Source organism: Lytechinus pictus, chromosome 14 (assembly GCF_037042905.1).
Source record: "Lytechinus pictus isolate F3 Inbred chromosome 14, Lp3.0, whole genome shotgun sequence".
In the NCBI taxonomy this organism is placed as follows: domain Eukaryota; kingdom Metazoa; phylum Echinodermata; class Echinoidea; order Temnopleuroida; family Toxopneustidae; genus Lytechinus; species Lytechinus pictus.
Genome location: NC_087258.1, coordinates 3,214,734 through 3,231,141, shown reverse-complemented (window position 1 = coordinate 3,231,141; position 16,408 = coordinate 3,214,734). Strand labels below are relative to the sequence as shown.

At 36.3% G+C, this 16,408-nt stretch overlaps 1 protein-coding gene across 2 annotated transcripts in view; it reads right to left on the bottom strand.

Annotated features, from left to right (window-relative positions):
• Positions 1-16,408, bottom strand: part of LOC129276767 (ankyrin-2-like) — a 36,381-nt gene that overhangs the window by 12,553 nt on the left and 7,420 nt on the right. Inside the window, exons 4-17 of one of the 2 annotated variants that reach the window (XM_064109618.1) lie at positions 16,150-16,253; positions 13,868-14,056; positions 13,477-13,589; positions 12,780-12,890; positions 11,389-11,496; positions 10,644-10,815; positions 8,447-8,559; positions 7,806-7,954; positions 4,802-4,958; positions 4,323-4,477; positions 3,062-3,191; positions 2,450-2,662; positions 1,686-1,864; positions 1,310-1,500 (exon numbers count right to left, since the gene is read on the bottom strand). In XM_064109618.1, the coding sequence (XP_063965688.1) occupies positions 1,310-1,500; positions 1,686-1,864; positions 2,450-2,662; positions 3,062-3,191; positions 4,323-4,477; positions 4,802-4,958; positions 7,806-7,954; positions 8,447-8,559; positions 10,644-10,815; positions 11,389-11,496; positions 12,780-12,890; positions 13,477-13,589; positions 13,868-14,056; positions 16,150-16,253 (2,084 nt within the window). The remainder of the gene's footprint in view (positions 1-1,309; positions 1,501-1,685; positions 1,865-2,449; positions 2,663-3,061; positions 3,192-4,322; positions 4,478-4,801; positions 4,959-7,805; positions 7,955-8,446; positions 8,560-10,643; positions 10,816-11,388; positions 11,497-12,779; positions 12,891-13,476; positions 13,590-13,867; positions 14,057-16,149; positions 16,254-16,408) is intronic. The other variant, XM_064109619.1, reaches the window with a different exon arrangement.

Sequence of the window (16,408 nt, the reverse complement as noted above, 5' to 3'; positions counted from 1 at the left end):
AAGAATTCACTTCTTTTAATAGTAAAGCATGCGTTACTGTCAGTTATCAAAAAAACTAATCTGAGAGTCAGTTTTGATATTGCTTCAGAACCAATTACTATATGGGACAAAATTTATATGATTCCTTTTAAGTGTTCTTCATCAACAAAGCTGAGATATTTCAATGCAAATTTATAATATCCCTTTTCTCTTTGTTCAGAACACACTGTAACCATTGCTCATTTATTTTGGGAATGCCCCTTATAGATGACTGAAAAATACATTCTAAATATTGAAATTAAGGTTTTAATGATTTTGTAATTGGCATCCCTGTTGGAAATTATTCTTCGTTTAATTTGATAAATATTTAGATGCGCAAAAGATTATTTTATCATTTCCATCATTTCAAGATGAATTAAAGGACAAGTCCACCTCAACGAAAAGTTAATTTGAATAAAAAGAGAAAAATCCAAATAGCGGAACACTGAAAATTTCATCAAAATCGGATGTAAAATAAGCAAGCTATGATATTTTGCAGTTTCGCTTAATTAAAGAAAAAATAGTTATATGCACATCCTGGTCAGCATGCAAATGAATGACTGATAACATCACCCACTCACTATTTCTCTTGAATTTTATTGTATGAAACATGAAATAATCTAATTTTTCCTTATTTTCCTGTGAAACAAAGTTTGTTCCTCCCTGAACATGTAGTATTACCACTGTTTTATCATTTCATGGTTCAGTCAAGTTGGCCCTTATTGTCACATCGGTAAAACTTGAAATATTGTAAAATTCAAACAGTAAAAGACATAAGAAACAGTGAGTGAGGGACATCATTGACACTTTCAATTGCATATCACTGAGTTGTGCATATAACTGGGTTTTTTTGTAAGTGAACGAAGTTTTAAAATGTCAGAACTTTCTCATTTTTGCATCCGATTTTTATAAACTTTTCAGTGTTGTGTTTGATAGATTTTTCTCTGTTTATTCAAATAACATTTTCGTGGGATGGACTTGACCTTTAAAATATCAGCATGAGATGTAAAGCATAACGAACATGCATTAAAGTAAGTTTATGGTCATGACTGTATATCTTGATGAATCACATCGAGCTTAATTGAAATGTTAAGTTCTATAATGTTCTATGTTAATGTATTACATGCATCTTTGGAGAAATATTGAAAAGATATATTTTTTTTTATAAAACAAATATCTTCTAGACGCAAACACTAAGCTTTTATCGTTATTCAATGATGCTATAAATATTTGATAACACATGTCAGTGTAAGCGTATCAGTAAAGATGCGTGCCTCTAACATTTTCCCACCTTTTAAATCCTTTGACTGGCTTCTTGTTGGGTGATCTTCGTCATGTTTGTCGGTAGCTAATTCTTGAGCAAATCCTACGCCAGAGTCTGGGATGAGGAGATTGTCATCGGAAATGGATTTCATATTCAGCCTCCCAATTCCAAAATCCCCACCTTCTCCGAGGTTTTGCATTGGCTTTTGGTCAGGGTTCCTATAATATCCAAAAAAAAAAAAAAATTAAAGCGCTATTTTTAGTAGTGATAGAAATTTCTTTTTTAATGGGAAATTTTGCTGTGATGAATGAGTAAATAAATGGGCAAGTATCCCCTTGCCCTCTGGATATTCCATTTCTCATATAAATCGGAAATTCATTAACTAGCATTTCTATTGCCTTACCTATTAACTCCATTGGCAATTTGCTTTAAAGTCCTTTTTAGTTTTGGATCGTCGATGTAGTATAGAGGGGTACGACACGATTCATTTTCAATATCAATGGAGGCGCCATGAAGAACCATAAAACAGAGTAATGCTTCAGTATTGGTATCTACACCGCCGTCTTTGTATTTCATCCGAATCTGAAAGAAAGAATGTAATGCCGTTGTAATTACATATACACGTGTAATATACAATAGACCCTACTTGGACACAAATGAAAGAAATGAGAGATGAAAATTGTCTTAGATTCCTAACATATTTTTATTTCACCAATGTGGGGTATTCGCATTCATTCGCTCGCGTGTACGTGAGGTTGGGGGTGCATGCTTGGGGTAGGCCTAATGTGAGGGGGTGAAAACGTGGGGTCTGTAGGGAGCATGGGTGGGATGTGCGTCGGCGAGTTTGTGTGTGGGTGTGGAGGTTTCCGTAAAGACATATTGGGAGAATGAATCGGATCAGCCAGCAAGAGACCAAGCTGAAACAGACTTTTTTGTGATTTTAGTTTTTTTAAGGTAAAAGAAAAAGATAGAGAGAGAGAGAAAAAAAAAACATTCGTATTAAGTTACCAGGTTTATCCAAGAAAATTTGTTTACTCCAGCTTCTGGCCTGCATGACATGAAGGAACCATTCCATTGGAAACGTCTAATAGACGGAAGCATTATTAATGTTACAGATATGGATCTATCAGGAACAAAACAAAAATTGGGAAGATTCATGCCACTTACAGCTTTAAGCTCTTGCGTTTCTTCGACTTTCAGATCTTGCCTTGCAGCGCTGGCTAATCGATGAAGCGCACTATGGCCTTTTCTACATTGCAAATTCACATCTGCTCCCTGAGACAATAAATACTCAACACTTTCTGAGTATCCGTCCTCTGCAGCGAGATGTAAGGCTGTTGTTCCATGGTCTGCTTTCGTGTCTAGGTACAGTCCATGATCCTAAATGCCAAAGGAAGAAAAAACAACATATTCATGTATTCTGCAAATAAAGGTTTCGACTTTACCATGTAATTTACAATGTCACTAATGTACACAGACTTTGTTTTTTCCGGATAAGTCAACAAACCCGGATACACAAATATAAGTGATGATTGTTGTACAAGTATAACATGCCATCTTTTGATAATGATCCTGGAGAAAAAAATTGGAGGGTGGCCATAGCCTAATCCTAAATAAGCGCGTCGATGATATCCAAAAATAAAATGAAATCTTATCCTACTAATAACATTAAATAAAAGAGACAGAAAAAAAAGTTATTGATGAAAGCTTGTTGAGAGAGCACAGATTTCCATCTTTCACGGTCAGTAAATTAGTGATTGCGTAATCCATGATTGATACCTTTATAGCTAAAACCATCCTCATGACTTGGACATGGTTGTTACATGCTGCAATGTGCAGAATGTTGAATCCATGTCGTGTAGTAACCGGAATCGATTGAGGGGAGTGACGTCCAAGCATCTCAACAAGCCTGTGTTCGACAGAATCATACAAGGATATGATTTTTTTTTACTTCCACAATATTGAAAGATCGGTCGCACTCGGCATGCTTGGAAAGATTTTAAGATGCTTACCACTGGCGTACCTAGGATTTTCCAAAAGGGGGGCAAATTTTTGGAGGATATTCCGTCCGCGAAAAAAATTGACAAGCAAAAAAAGGTCTTCAACCCAAAATCAAGGATTTCTTACCAGAAAAAAATTTGACAAGCCAAAAAAAAAAGAAAAAAGTTCTTCAGGTTCAAAAGAGGGGGCACACGTCTGTTTTCATTGCATTTTTACATTACAAATTATTAAAATGGCTTCTCAAAAGGGGGGGGGCACGTCCCCTGGATCAGTTGTGACTCGTCAGGGGGGCAGCGATACGTCCCCTGCACGAGTTGTGACTCGTCAGGGGGGGGGCAGTCTGCCCCTGCCCCCCACCCCTTAGGTACGCTAGTGATGCTTACTCGCAAAATGGGCATGTTGAACGGGAATTACTTTACAGTTCCGGATCGGAACCTCTATCAATCGATTCCAGTCTTTGTTTAATAAAACATGAATTTAGGAATGGGGAAATTACGTTTTATAAATTAGAGGTGGAGGGGCGGAGCAGTTGAAGGGAACAGGGGATTGAACGAATTATGACTGATACTTTGGGCATGTTGGGTAAACCAGACACTATCCATTATTGTTTTAAGCCAAGTGGCGTAATGAGCAATAAATTTTGAGGGGGCCGGATATGACGTATCGGGTGAAATTCATGATTAAAAAAGTAATAAAAGTTGCGAGCGAGAGCGAAAGGAATGAGCAAAAATTAAGTAGTTTTCATTACAAAAATCAAATTTTTGATATAATGATTAAAAAAATAATATATTTCACCCTGCTCACTTTTCTTTTCTTTCCTTTACTATTTTTTTCATTTTCTTCTCTGTTGTGAACAATTGTAGAAAACTCCCCATAACCCCCCCCCCCCCCCCTGGACACCGCTGCTTAGACCTCAAATGAAATCGAACATTTCTCACGCTGACCGAAGAACATCATTCAATTGGTAAAAAGCATATAACTTCGAATTAGGGAAATAATACCCAGACCAAATCATTACTATGGATGAAGTCAGTCTTACTCCGGACGGTCTTTAAGTGCGGCGAACAGGATTGGTGGCATATTTCGTTTGTTCGTTAGAGTTGTATCAAGCTTTGGAACTACCAACAGCATCTCAGCAACATCTATGCTGTTCTTGATAATAGCATCATGAAGAGGGGTATCTTTCTCGCTGTCCTGTATTTCGTAAAGAAACGGGGGTGTTAACATTACTTTCAGGAAGTTCCATCACAATGAATGGGAAAAAGAAGAAAGATGGATTTTGTAAACTCCAGTGTAAAAGTATGCAGCGCTTAGAAGCCATTATATCAAGCTCTTTTGTTGCATATTCATATCGATGTTATTGTTATTACTTCATATTATTATTATTGTTATTGTTATCATTATTATTATTATCATTACTATTATCATCATCACTATCATTATTATTATTATTGTTGTTGTTGTTGTTGTTCTTATCATCATCGTTATAGAATCATGTCAAAAGAAACGGATTCATACTTGCACGTTGACATCACATCCACGCCTGATCAGGATTCTGGCGCAATCAACAAAATTTTCATAGGCTGCTCGATGGATCGCTCTTCTATGTCTTTTGCTACCTCTATCAATGTCAGCTCCTTTCTCAATTAGATAATTTACAACTGCTGGCTCGTCTCTGAAATTATTACAATACCCAGCTTTACAATATTCACAAATTGTGGTACACTAAGAATGAAAATGGAAAACTCTAAAGGTTGTCCATGTCTCTATAAAGACAATTATTTTATTTATTTTATTTTTATTCATTTCATTTCCACGCAAAAGACAATAAGAATATGTGCAAGAGGAATAAATTACCACTGACTAGTGCCTGAGGATAGTTAAAAAAACTAGTTTCTGTTATGAAGCTCTCCTCACTAGTCGGGGTTTACAAATATACAAAAATAAAATCGGTATAAAATGGCGATACATGTTTAGATGCATTACTTATTAAAACAAAGAACTTAATAATAAAGAGTGTCTGTTTCCATGTGCAATTATAAAATCCAGTCAATATGAAGTGTTCATGTATTTAAATAAACAACGTTATGCTATTATCAGATAGAAAACCCTGAGGAGATGGAGTTGCATATATTGTGAGAATTAAAAAAATTACATTACTTTCTAAAATTATATTTGAGTTCGGCACATGTTGGATTATTTTTTTAAAGACGCCATTGATAGTATGCCACGTTAATGAAATAATAAATCATAATTAACAACTAGAGACGATGCAACTTTGACTAAAAGCAGGCCGATTGAAGATCAAGAATCCGTCCTTATCATCTCTCGCACACGCAGACACCAATGAAACTCCCTTGACTGTGTGTCATCATCGTTTTCAATAAAATCTATACACAACAAAAAAAGTAAGTCCCCCCTTAAACAAACATCAATAATTTCCGAACCAATGCGAGTTTTTAATATATTTTTACATGAGCGTGTAGGTAATTTTATAAGCTACCCTCTGAGTAAACGTTATGGACGTATTTTACTTCATGCTTCAGTGAGCACCGTCAGAAAGCAAAAATGTCACTTTTCAAAAGTCACAAGCCAAATATCATGACTTTGATTCCCTTTTATTGGAACTAATTCCACATTCTCATCATAAAAAATAGTCAGAAGGCTTGTAAAAGGTACTCTCTAAAAGACGATACAACTTTTTTGGCTAAATTTCACGGTTGAATAAACACAAGTCCAAATTTGCTATAATTGGATTTTTTTACACATTTATATCAATAAAAATGATAGAGTATGATGACAGTTATTTTTGGAAGAGTTTCTTCAACAATATTCATCGTTTCACGGTTCAATGAACATTTATTGAAAACAAAAAATACGATTTTCAAATATCATAGGCAAGTATTGGTTCATTTTGGGAACTGAAAATTATCTTTTCTCAACTTTTTCGTTATGTTCATGACCAATTAACATGTTTCAATGATTCAAAGGCGTTTAATTAAATATCCACGCTTGAATGAACATGTGGAATGCGATTAGCTCTTTTTTACGTTATTGGAAAAAATGCAATTTGTTACTATGGATATCTGTCACAAACCTCCTTGCATAGTTCATTTGATTAGATTTTTATGAAAATCCCGATGTTTAATGCATCAGTGAGCACACAAAATTCGAAAATTATGCAAATGAGAAAAAAGTTCAAGGCCTTGGCCCCACTCTGTGTCGTATCGAATGGTTATTTTGGTGTGCGCGCCTTTTGGATAGTGTTACTCTGAAGCCATGTACGAAGTTTCATGAAATAACTGTTGGCAGAAGTAACAAAAACCGTCCATGAAACAAACCCTCATTTCATATTTGTTAAAATTTTGACTTCGTCTCTCATAGACTTGTATACATTTTGGGTGCACATGTTTAAGATTAAGTAACCCCTTATTCAATATGGTGGAACTTTTTTTCACGGCTGTCGTTAGCAATGTCATTTGGCAGTAATGTTTATCAACATATGGGCAGAATTCTGTGCAAAAATGAAATCGATTTGTTTATCTATGGATGAGTGAGCACGCATCAAAGTGGGAAAATTGGTATTTTCAATGTCACAGACTCATTTTAAAGGGTAATAAAGTGAATATTGGGGGCAAATTCGGTTTCAAATAAGACTTTAATGGCTATTGTTTTTATCATCAATCATTTCTATCACCACACACTTTCCGAACTTTAAACATTTTCATGGTTGAGCGAGCACATTCGAAAACTTAGGAATGAATACTCTTTATACTGCATAAATGTATTCTTTTCCTAACAATTTCTCATGATCAGTTTAATTTATGGACAAATCAGTGGTTGGTCCAGAATTTTAAAATGGGGGAGGGGCCTATAATCGGGGGAGCCACCAACATTTCCAAATCTTAACATGATCTAACAAGTTGTAGAGGATAATACCAGTGACCCCTATATGATGATACGTCACAATACAGGGGCCGGGGAAGGGTTTTCAAAGTTGGGGGGGGGGGGCTGACCATGCAAAAAATCACAATCGTATGGTAATTTTTACATTTTTGTACATGCTTTTGGAAAAAAAGGGGGGGGGACTGAAGCTCCCCGCCCAGCCCCACCCCCACTTCCGCGGCCCCTGCAATACACTGTGCTCACTCAACCATGAACGTATGATATCAAAATTGTGTGTGGAGTGGCTAAATGATGGATAGTAAAACAGCATAACACCATAAAATTCACCTAAAGACAACATTTGCCCAACTTTGTATTTGCACAATCTGAAAAACGACTCTTGTGACTTTCAAAAATGGTCATTTTTAATTCAATCTTTAATTACTCATGCATGACTCAACCGATCAATCTTATTTTTCCCCAGAAGTTGCTCAATGAGTGTAGAAAACCACCTACGGAATATCATATCTCAAAATAATTCCGTTCAAAAGCTACAGCAATTTGATTTAGGGGGGACTTACTTTTTTTGTTGTGTATATTTCCCCTATCCTTTGTTTTAATGTGGCTCGATACATACCCTTCAACTGCGTAATGTAGTGGAGTATGTCCATCATCTGTAGTTATTTCTATGTCAGCTCCAGCCTCCACTAACGCCCTAACAACCTTTAGATGACCACGAATAGAAGCTTTATGGAGTGCACTCTTGCCATTTACTTTCCCATTCACCTAATATAAAACATTAAATGCACATTAGGCACTTTAAAGACACTTTATTTATTACGATAGAGAGATGATAATAAAAAAAAAGTATTATCTCAAAACATACACCCACACACCATGCACACGTAAGGAAGAAAGTATTCTATCGTCCCTGGATTTGCAGCGCTCACAATGCAGACAGGCGCGCACAACCGCCTCTCTACTCTACACATCTATACTCACTCACTCACCCATCCACTCACACACACACAGTACATTACACCACTTATTTTTAGTTAGATAGTGCCTACTGTAAGAACCATTTTTGCATACTTTATTTTATTTATTTATTTTCCACTCGTGGGCTGGATGACCCTCGTCAGCCACAGGCTGTTCTTCTGAGGGGTCCTGTACAACACGGTGATTCCACTCGAATCATATATCGAATCTGCTCACGAATATGGAAAAGTATATATTTATTTATAAAGAATATTCATGAAAAAATATAGCAAATATTACTTTTTCTGGTGAAGAAGACAGAATCTCCGATACACGATCAAGGTCACCAGTTTTAGCCGCATTATAAAGCTGAGATTCTATAGAATTGTCGTCTTTGGATAGGCCAGTAATTTCTGCATTGATGAAATATTAAATGATTCACTGTGAATATTCAATGAACATCGATAAAAAGAAAATGTATCATAGCTGGCTAAAAAGTTCAAATTAAGAAAAAGAAAGGAAATATTTCACAATAAGATAACAAAAAAAAAAGAAATTACCTTTAGGGACGAAAATGCGTAGATTAAAAAGGTGATATTTCTCGAAGGGAAAATTCATTTTTTAAAAGTGGTTCTCTTATATGGAATGTCTCTATTCGGGGGGGGGGTGGGCAAGTGTCCTCTTTCTGAGTATAATGATTCCATTATGATAGTATGATGCTTACCACATATTTTCAAATTCGATTTCCTGACTATTACTGATTAAGACCTTTTAAAATAAGCAGCCCCTGTATGTTTCACAATTTTGTTTTACAAAGTGCTAATTTATTTAAAATGAAATTAGAACATCTAGGCATTATGCTAAATGACAATAAGAATAAGTGGCTATTAATAAAAAAAATGTGATGTAGACCAAACAGAAATTAAAATCGATAGTCGACGAAATTGGTTGAACCCAAGACAACCTGAGAAGTCGACCGCAGACTGATTATAGACCAAGTGAATAGGCCACCTCTTTGGCAAATTATTTAAATTCGACATTCTTTGGTAACAACAGCAGCAATGCTGCTGTATATTTCAGACATCCAGCTGCATATACAGTATACATAAACAGCGTTTCCATTGCTCAAATTACAGAACACATTACTGTTTTTAGGGGGCCAATAATTTCATCGTACATTGAAAATCTTGCTATTTAACTTTTACTTATGCAGCTTGATTTGCATTCATTCGGTCTAGTGCTCAGAAAGCTGTAGGCCTACTGAGGCACCGGGCACCAACAAGTAGCTATCAGTTAAGGCCGCATTGTGTCATACCCTCGAAAAGCTTAATAATGAATCAAATGATAATAAGAACGCGAACGCGAACGCTTATTTGCGACGGTAGTTGATTTTGGAAGAGACATTTGGGCCCGTCGTCATGGTCGTAAAACTCTGTCCTGCAATGCAAATTGTGTGACATGAGATTATTTTTTCGTTTCGCATCTGGAACGGAAACATTCAATCTGCGTTTCGTGTGCAAAATTCTGGTTGCTACTATGGTAACAGCGATATATCCGATTTAGGACGACTTTCCAAAGCCACATTTGGTTCCTCCCAGAGCTCGAGACGCCGCCCGGGGGGCCCACTTCCATTGAAGAGTGGATACCAGGCGCGACCACGCGTAAAAAAGGATAGAGTGGGCAAGTACGTCACGTATAGGCCTATGTAGCGTTATAAGGGTGTCAAAAACGATGTTTAAAATACTGAAAAGGAGGATATGTTTTCAATACTTGTAGGGTTTCACAAGCTAAATACTTGTTAAGAGATGCATTTTCATAATCTGGAAAAGCCTTGCTTCCCTTGTTTAGGGTGCTTTTCGAAACCGCATGGTCGTGCCTGGTATCCACTCATCAATGGAAGTGGTCCCCCCGAGAATTCGAATCTAATCCCCATTTCTGGGGAAAGTAAAACATAATGCCCATTACATTGTGTGCTAGAGGCATATCGTTTGTGTAGGGGGTAAACAAAAGAAATTTCGGCTGGTACGTGTTCAGACCAAGGTAACTCCTTGTTCAGACGTATACATGCTGTGTACATAATCAACACATGCGAAATGGTTTCTGCTGGAGAGGTGATTTGACCCATGGAATCAATTGCCAGAGATCCACCAATAATCCACATTAAATGCAATATCGATTCGATGGACTGTAATGATCTATATCTATATCTAAGCCTTAATTCAGTAACTTTTTCCTCACTCAATATGTACTCGATTTTTTTGAAAAACCACTTTCTTATCCATGTCATGATCTGCAGGGCCTGTAACCCCCCTTTGTAATACAAAGCTTAGCAATGATTGTAGAGCAGTTTTCTACGTTTGATTCTATTGACTATAATGTACAATCAATCTTAAAAATCAAGTGTATGATTAAGCGTTAACTTTTGCGTTAGGGGACCCTAATATTAGCGTCCGTGAGGTTTGCGAAAGGTCCCAATTAAGGTAAAAACTCAGCTTACCCGATTTGATATGGGTGGACTTGGCTCCATAGCCCACATGATGGGGTTTCTTCTCCACGAGGGTTAGCGCACAGGGATGCCACCAGCTATCCGATGGCGTCACTGACTCGAAGCGGATCCACGTGTTAAAATTTTCATTAACAAGTAGAACTGTACCTTCCTTGTCCAGGCACTGTCAAACATGTCAAAGGGATACATTAAATGGTTCATTTTTTTCTTCTTCATTTTAATGTTTTAGAAAGACGTGGTAAGTGACCCAACACCAGTACACCAGCTACTGCGTATAACATTGGGAGACGAGCATAAATGATAAAACGCAATGTTGAATGACTATTCTGAGAATGAAGATATCAACATGCTCAAGAACATCTTGTAATAAAACTGACAAAGTCAACCTCTAATGTTTATTACAAGTTTATATTCATCATCCCACATTGAGACCAGGGGCCGTTTCATAAAGCTTTTCGTAAGTTAAGAGCGACTTTAAGAACGACTGGTGATCATTTCTTACGCGCTAAACCATCGCCAATGAACATTTTGGTGTACACCATTTAACACAAGAAAGGATCACTAGGCGTTCTTAAAGTCGCTCGTAACTTACGAACAACTTTATGAAACACCCACCAGGCATGTAGATGCCTAAGTTTTGAAGGAGAAAGAAAGAGAGAGATAGGGGGGGGGGGTAAGATCGAGGCATGCATTATGATTCATGGTATAAAAAACAAAAATATAATATATTACTTACGTTTTCCATACCATCTGCCCATCCATTGTTGCTGTTTTTCTGGAGTCCTTTCACGTATTCTTTGTCTGTCTTGACGCCTACACGGTCTCCTTTTTCAAACATTGGAACCTGAAAAAAAGAAAAAGGTATGTGTGTAAGGGGTAGAGGGGATGGGGTGGGTATAAATCCAAATCAAAATGTCGAAATTGTTGCTCGCTCACAACTTTATAAAGATCTTGCCCAATATACCATATTTAGCCCCCTCAAAATTTCTGGCTAATTACACCACTGATCTCAATTAGTGTCAGGAAAATTATGATATTGCATTATGCTTTGAGATGTGTGTGTATGTAGTGTGTGTGTATGTAGTTATAGTGTTTTTTTCTTCTTCTTCTTTTTTTTTGTCTGTGTTTTGCTTATTGATTGTCTTATTAAAGATTTGTTGGCAAACTCTTTAAGGCTTGTCGACTCCCGTGTCGACTGCAGTCTACATTCTTTCATGAACTATGTACAGTTTATTTAAAGACTATTTATACCCCAATAATGACGTTTGTACATGCAGGAAGACGAACAACCGTTAACCGATTTAGGAAGACCTGTACGTAACTTCGACAACTTCAAGGGGCACATTTTTTTTCTGTTTCAGTTCTTGAGTATGGTAGTAGATAGGAATGCAACTGTTTGGGCCTGATTGAGTAAATGGATGATGTGCTTCTAATTCCCAGTAGGATGTCCTGTCTCTTCTTGAAGGATGGACCAATTTAGATCTTCCATCACGTTGTTTACGTCAAATTGTAAAGATTCAGGGTTGCATATCACAGCTCGCCTCTGTACCATTTCATCTAACAGTCTAATTTGTGGATGAGGTTCTTCTCCAGTCGGTTGAATCGGAAAGGTTTACGAAATGACTTGAAGCTCAGTGTATGCGGAGGTTTTGTCTTAGAAAAGCAAGTGTTTGCCTCATTGCCAAACATCATATGACGTAATGGTTGCACTCAGGTACATCGCATAGCCAGCAGTTTCAGGGGGACTGTTAAGGTGACACACACATAGAGCCTTGCTTCTTTTCCAGGGGATCGTTAGTACCTGACATATACCGGCATTCACAACCAGTTAGTAATTTATCCACCCAGCTTCAGAATAAGGTTGAGAGCTTGTTGACGATTTTGAGCATGGTGTTGGATGTTGCAGTGTTTGATGTTGCTGACCATGTAGGATATTGCATCATTGATTAGCAAATATGCAAACATTAAATGCTTTTAGAGTAATTGGCTTAATAGAAATATGCAAGGTCCTTAAACCGACCCTTGTGGGCTTGGCACTCCAAATTCCACCGCCAATTTTGTGCTATCTTATTGTGCCCTCTAAACCCGTATAAGCCATCTTTTTAAATGCCAAGTCATAGAGCCTACCTTGTTTAACGCATCTGGATGCAAGATGAAGTGGTCATCTCTCCCTGGATAGGAGATCTCTACATTTCCATCTGAATTGATGCTTGTAACCATGGCAACCTTTGTAATTAGCTGTACGAGTTAAATAAATATAGAGAGCACGTGAGAAAGAGTAAGAGGGAAAAGAATGAGAAGGGACAAGAAATATTTTTTTAAGTAAAAATATATTTTTCTACTGGTGTAACGTGTAATGTAATCACTGCAACTTATTTAGTTATGAAGGATTCATAGTATAACCCATATAACATATAACATAATGATTTCATGTAATAGCATAAGAAAAAAAAAGCATCAATATTTACCCCCATCGCACCTATTGCCTATCAATGACAACATCCATATAACTTTTAAAAAAATCTCGCTAAACTTTGATTTCAATAGCTTGATTATTCTTTATCAGATTTTGATTAAATTTTTAGCTTTTTGCTAAGGGAATTTTTCTAGAATTTATTAAAATATGATTATTTTCTGCTTGGGGTGCCCCCTTAAGCGCAAGAATTCCAATCTTTTGAAAATTGTTTAATACTGAAATATACAAGTCTAGAACTGTCATCGTCTTATTTTAGATCGTGTATTGTGAATATAGATCAATCGTTTAGATAAACCTACTCTTGTCAATGTATATACACTATGCAACATCAATGTAGATAAAGCTCACGTTTTGCATCCTAGGCGACCACTTGCATCCGTTTGTCTCTTGAATGACCTGTAGTCTCTCGGCTGCCAAGGTCATTGCTACACGGTCGCCAACCTTCACACCCTGCTCTTTGCCTGGATCAGATTAATACCATTAACCATTTAAAAATGAAAATTTGCACCTTGAAGACTGAGACAATAACAAAGAGGTGGTGTAAGAAAATTAGGGGGTATTTTCCAAGTAATTCGTCCAGAACACCTCCTCTACCATACTGCACTGAAATTCTGTGTGATTTGAAATGGGTCACATGTTCACAGGATGTATGAAAAAAATTTGATGTACAATCATGTAGTATTATTTTGAAGAAATACTTGTTGAAGCTGTTTCCGAAACAAAAGCACTTCGAACCTACCTAGAATTGGTAGATGTGATGAATAGAAACCGATTCCACGTCCTGGTTTGGTGCATTTCAGATCAACATTTCCGTCGTGTCCTACCCTATGTGTTGTTGTCTGCCCAGTGTCTATCCACTTAACAGAAACACCTGATCGTGGTCTGCCAGATATAGCGCAACTTTCGATTACATTTCCTCCTTGGCCATCTAGGATTTCGTGAATAATAAAAGTTTTTACCGCTTAAAAAACAGCGTGATATTAATGTTGCATAATTGTGTTATTATCAGTTTACCGGAATCAAGAAATTATTAGGATTTTACTATTCCATGGGTAATATTATATGCAGTAAGTTATCGAAAATATGTCTCCTTTGACCCTTCCCGCTGGAAAGAACAGCGTCCAGATTGGAACATACATAGGAGACCAGTGGAACAGGGGGAGGGGGGTGAGAGGGCTTCAGCCTCCCCACTTTTTTTCCAAAACCGTAAGAAATAACCATCAGATTTTGCACGGTCAGTCCCCTCTCCCTTTCGAAACCGTTCTGCGGCCCATCGCTACCCCGTTAGAATATACAACAGTCACGTGGTAAAGCATTATTTTTAGTTCTAACCTGTTCTAAAAAGTTAACAGTTTTAACCAATAATTCTGGTGATAATATTCATATCACGAATATAAGGAAGAAAGATGTACAAAGTTTGCCTCCCAACATTCTCATTTTCCGACAAAGATCGAAGAACAATATTAAGATGTTGCTAAACTTCCAAACCTAATTTCAATTACTTTATAAAATGATATACTGTATATAAAGTATTGTTGAGAGCAAATAGGCCTATCAGATGATTATTATTTCTGTGTACCTATGGATTTGAAATAATCAAACATCTAATATAATTTCTTCACATAGTAATTTTAATGAACTTTTAAACAAAACAAACAAGGAGCGACAGACTGGTTTGGGGCCAATAAGTTGATAATAAATTATGACAAAACCAAATTTACGTATTAGTGTAAACCAAACGTTTCGTATGATATATCTGCTATTAAATTAAGACTGGGTTCAACAATTCTGGATGTACCTAAAATAGTCAAATTTATAGGTATGATTTTAGATGATAGAGCAACTGTTACTAATCATCGTTTACATATTTGTAACAAAATATCTGAAAATGTAGGAATACTGTGTAAATTGAAATCCATATTACCCCCCCCCCCAAAAAAAAAAAAAAAATTATAATGCTATATAGCTCTTTGATTCTACCTATTCAATATTGCAACTTAACATGGGCCAATGTTGGAATAACTAAACTTGATTGTCTCCATAAACTACGCATTTGCACTAATTCTCCATTATATCTGACACCATCAGGGCCATTATCTTTTTTAGATTAAAAACAATGACAGTCTATTATTTTCATAAATTTAAGATTGCTTCACTTATGCACGCGGTTAGGTATAGATATGCTCATATTGATATTATCTATCTTTTTCAAAATAACTATGATTCATGCCCTTTTTCATGTTCAACTGATTCTTCGTTTAAATGCAAATTGAAAAAAAAATCATTATTAGTACTTATGCCTTTTAACTCAAATTATTTTTGTTAAGAATTGTAAACTAAGACGATGGATGTTCGGGAATGCCGGGTGTGCTTTTATGTGTGATACTAACAACGATGATGTGTCAGGGTAGTTGTGTTTGTGTGTGAGTGTGTATATTTGGCTTTTTCTCCCCCTTTTCTTCACACAGATGTGTACATGTATTAATTACTGCATATTTTGGAGGCTTGTTATTTTCAAGAGTTATCTTTTTGTTGCCCTCCTTTTTCTTGCAATGATACGTCTTTATTATGATTGTGCAATTTGATGATATTTTACTGATTATTAAAAATAAATTGAATTTGAATTGAATTGAATATGGTAATGGTAATGGTTTATTGAAAATTCATTCGCAGCCAAAGGTTGAATTGCAGAATATAAAAAAAAAACAAGTACAAGAATATATGATAATCAACTGCGTATAGTGACACAATGGTTAAGAAATTAAAGCATTTAACGCAAACTTTCCTAAATAGGTGGATAAAGGGTTTTTTCCAAGCATTATCAGAATTAATATAAACAGTTGGCGTTATCATATATACAATGAAAATATTTATAACAAACACACATCAAATTAACAAGCAAAACTAAAAGTCGTAAGAGTAGGTTTAGCAGAAGAAAAAGGGGGAAGGAGAGCAGAGATAGAACAGAAATGCGAGAAACATGTAAGTGTATATGAAAGGAGAAATTACAGTTGAACTTGCCATTTTCTTCTCCTTGCCAATCTTCCCCTCGGCTAACCTGGGCTTCAGGGCACAGTCCCATTGAAACTATTTTTTCTTCTTCGGACCGAGATGTAACAACGATTCTAGATTAATTCAAATAAGCGTGCATGAAAAATACATGACAATTTATTTTTTTTAATGACGTTCAGAGGCAACAAGGTTATATTTGTAAAGATGTATGTTTATCTTTGTTTTATAAAAACAAATCATCGCTTTTACTGTATTGATGTACAAGTAG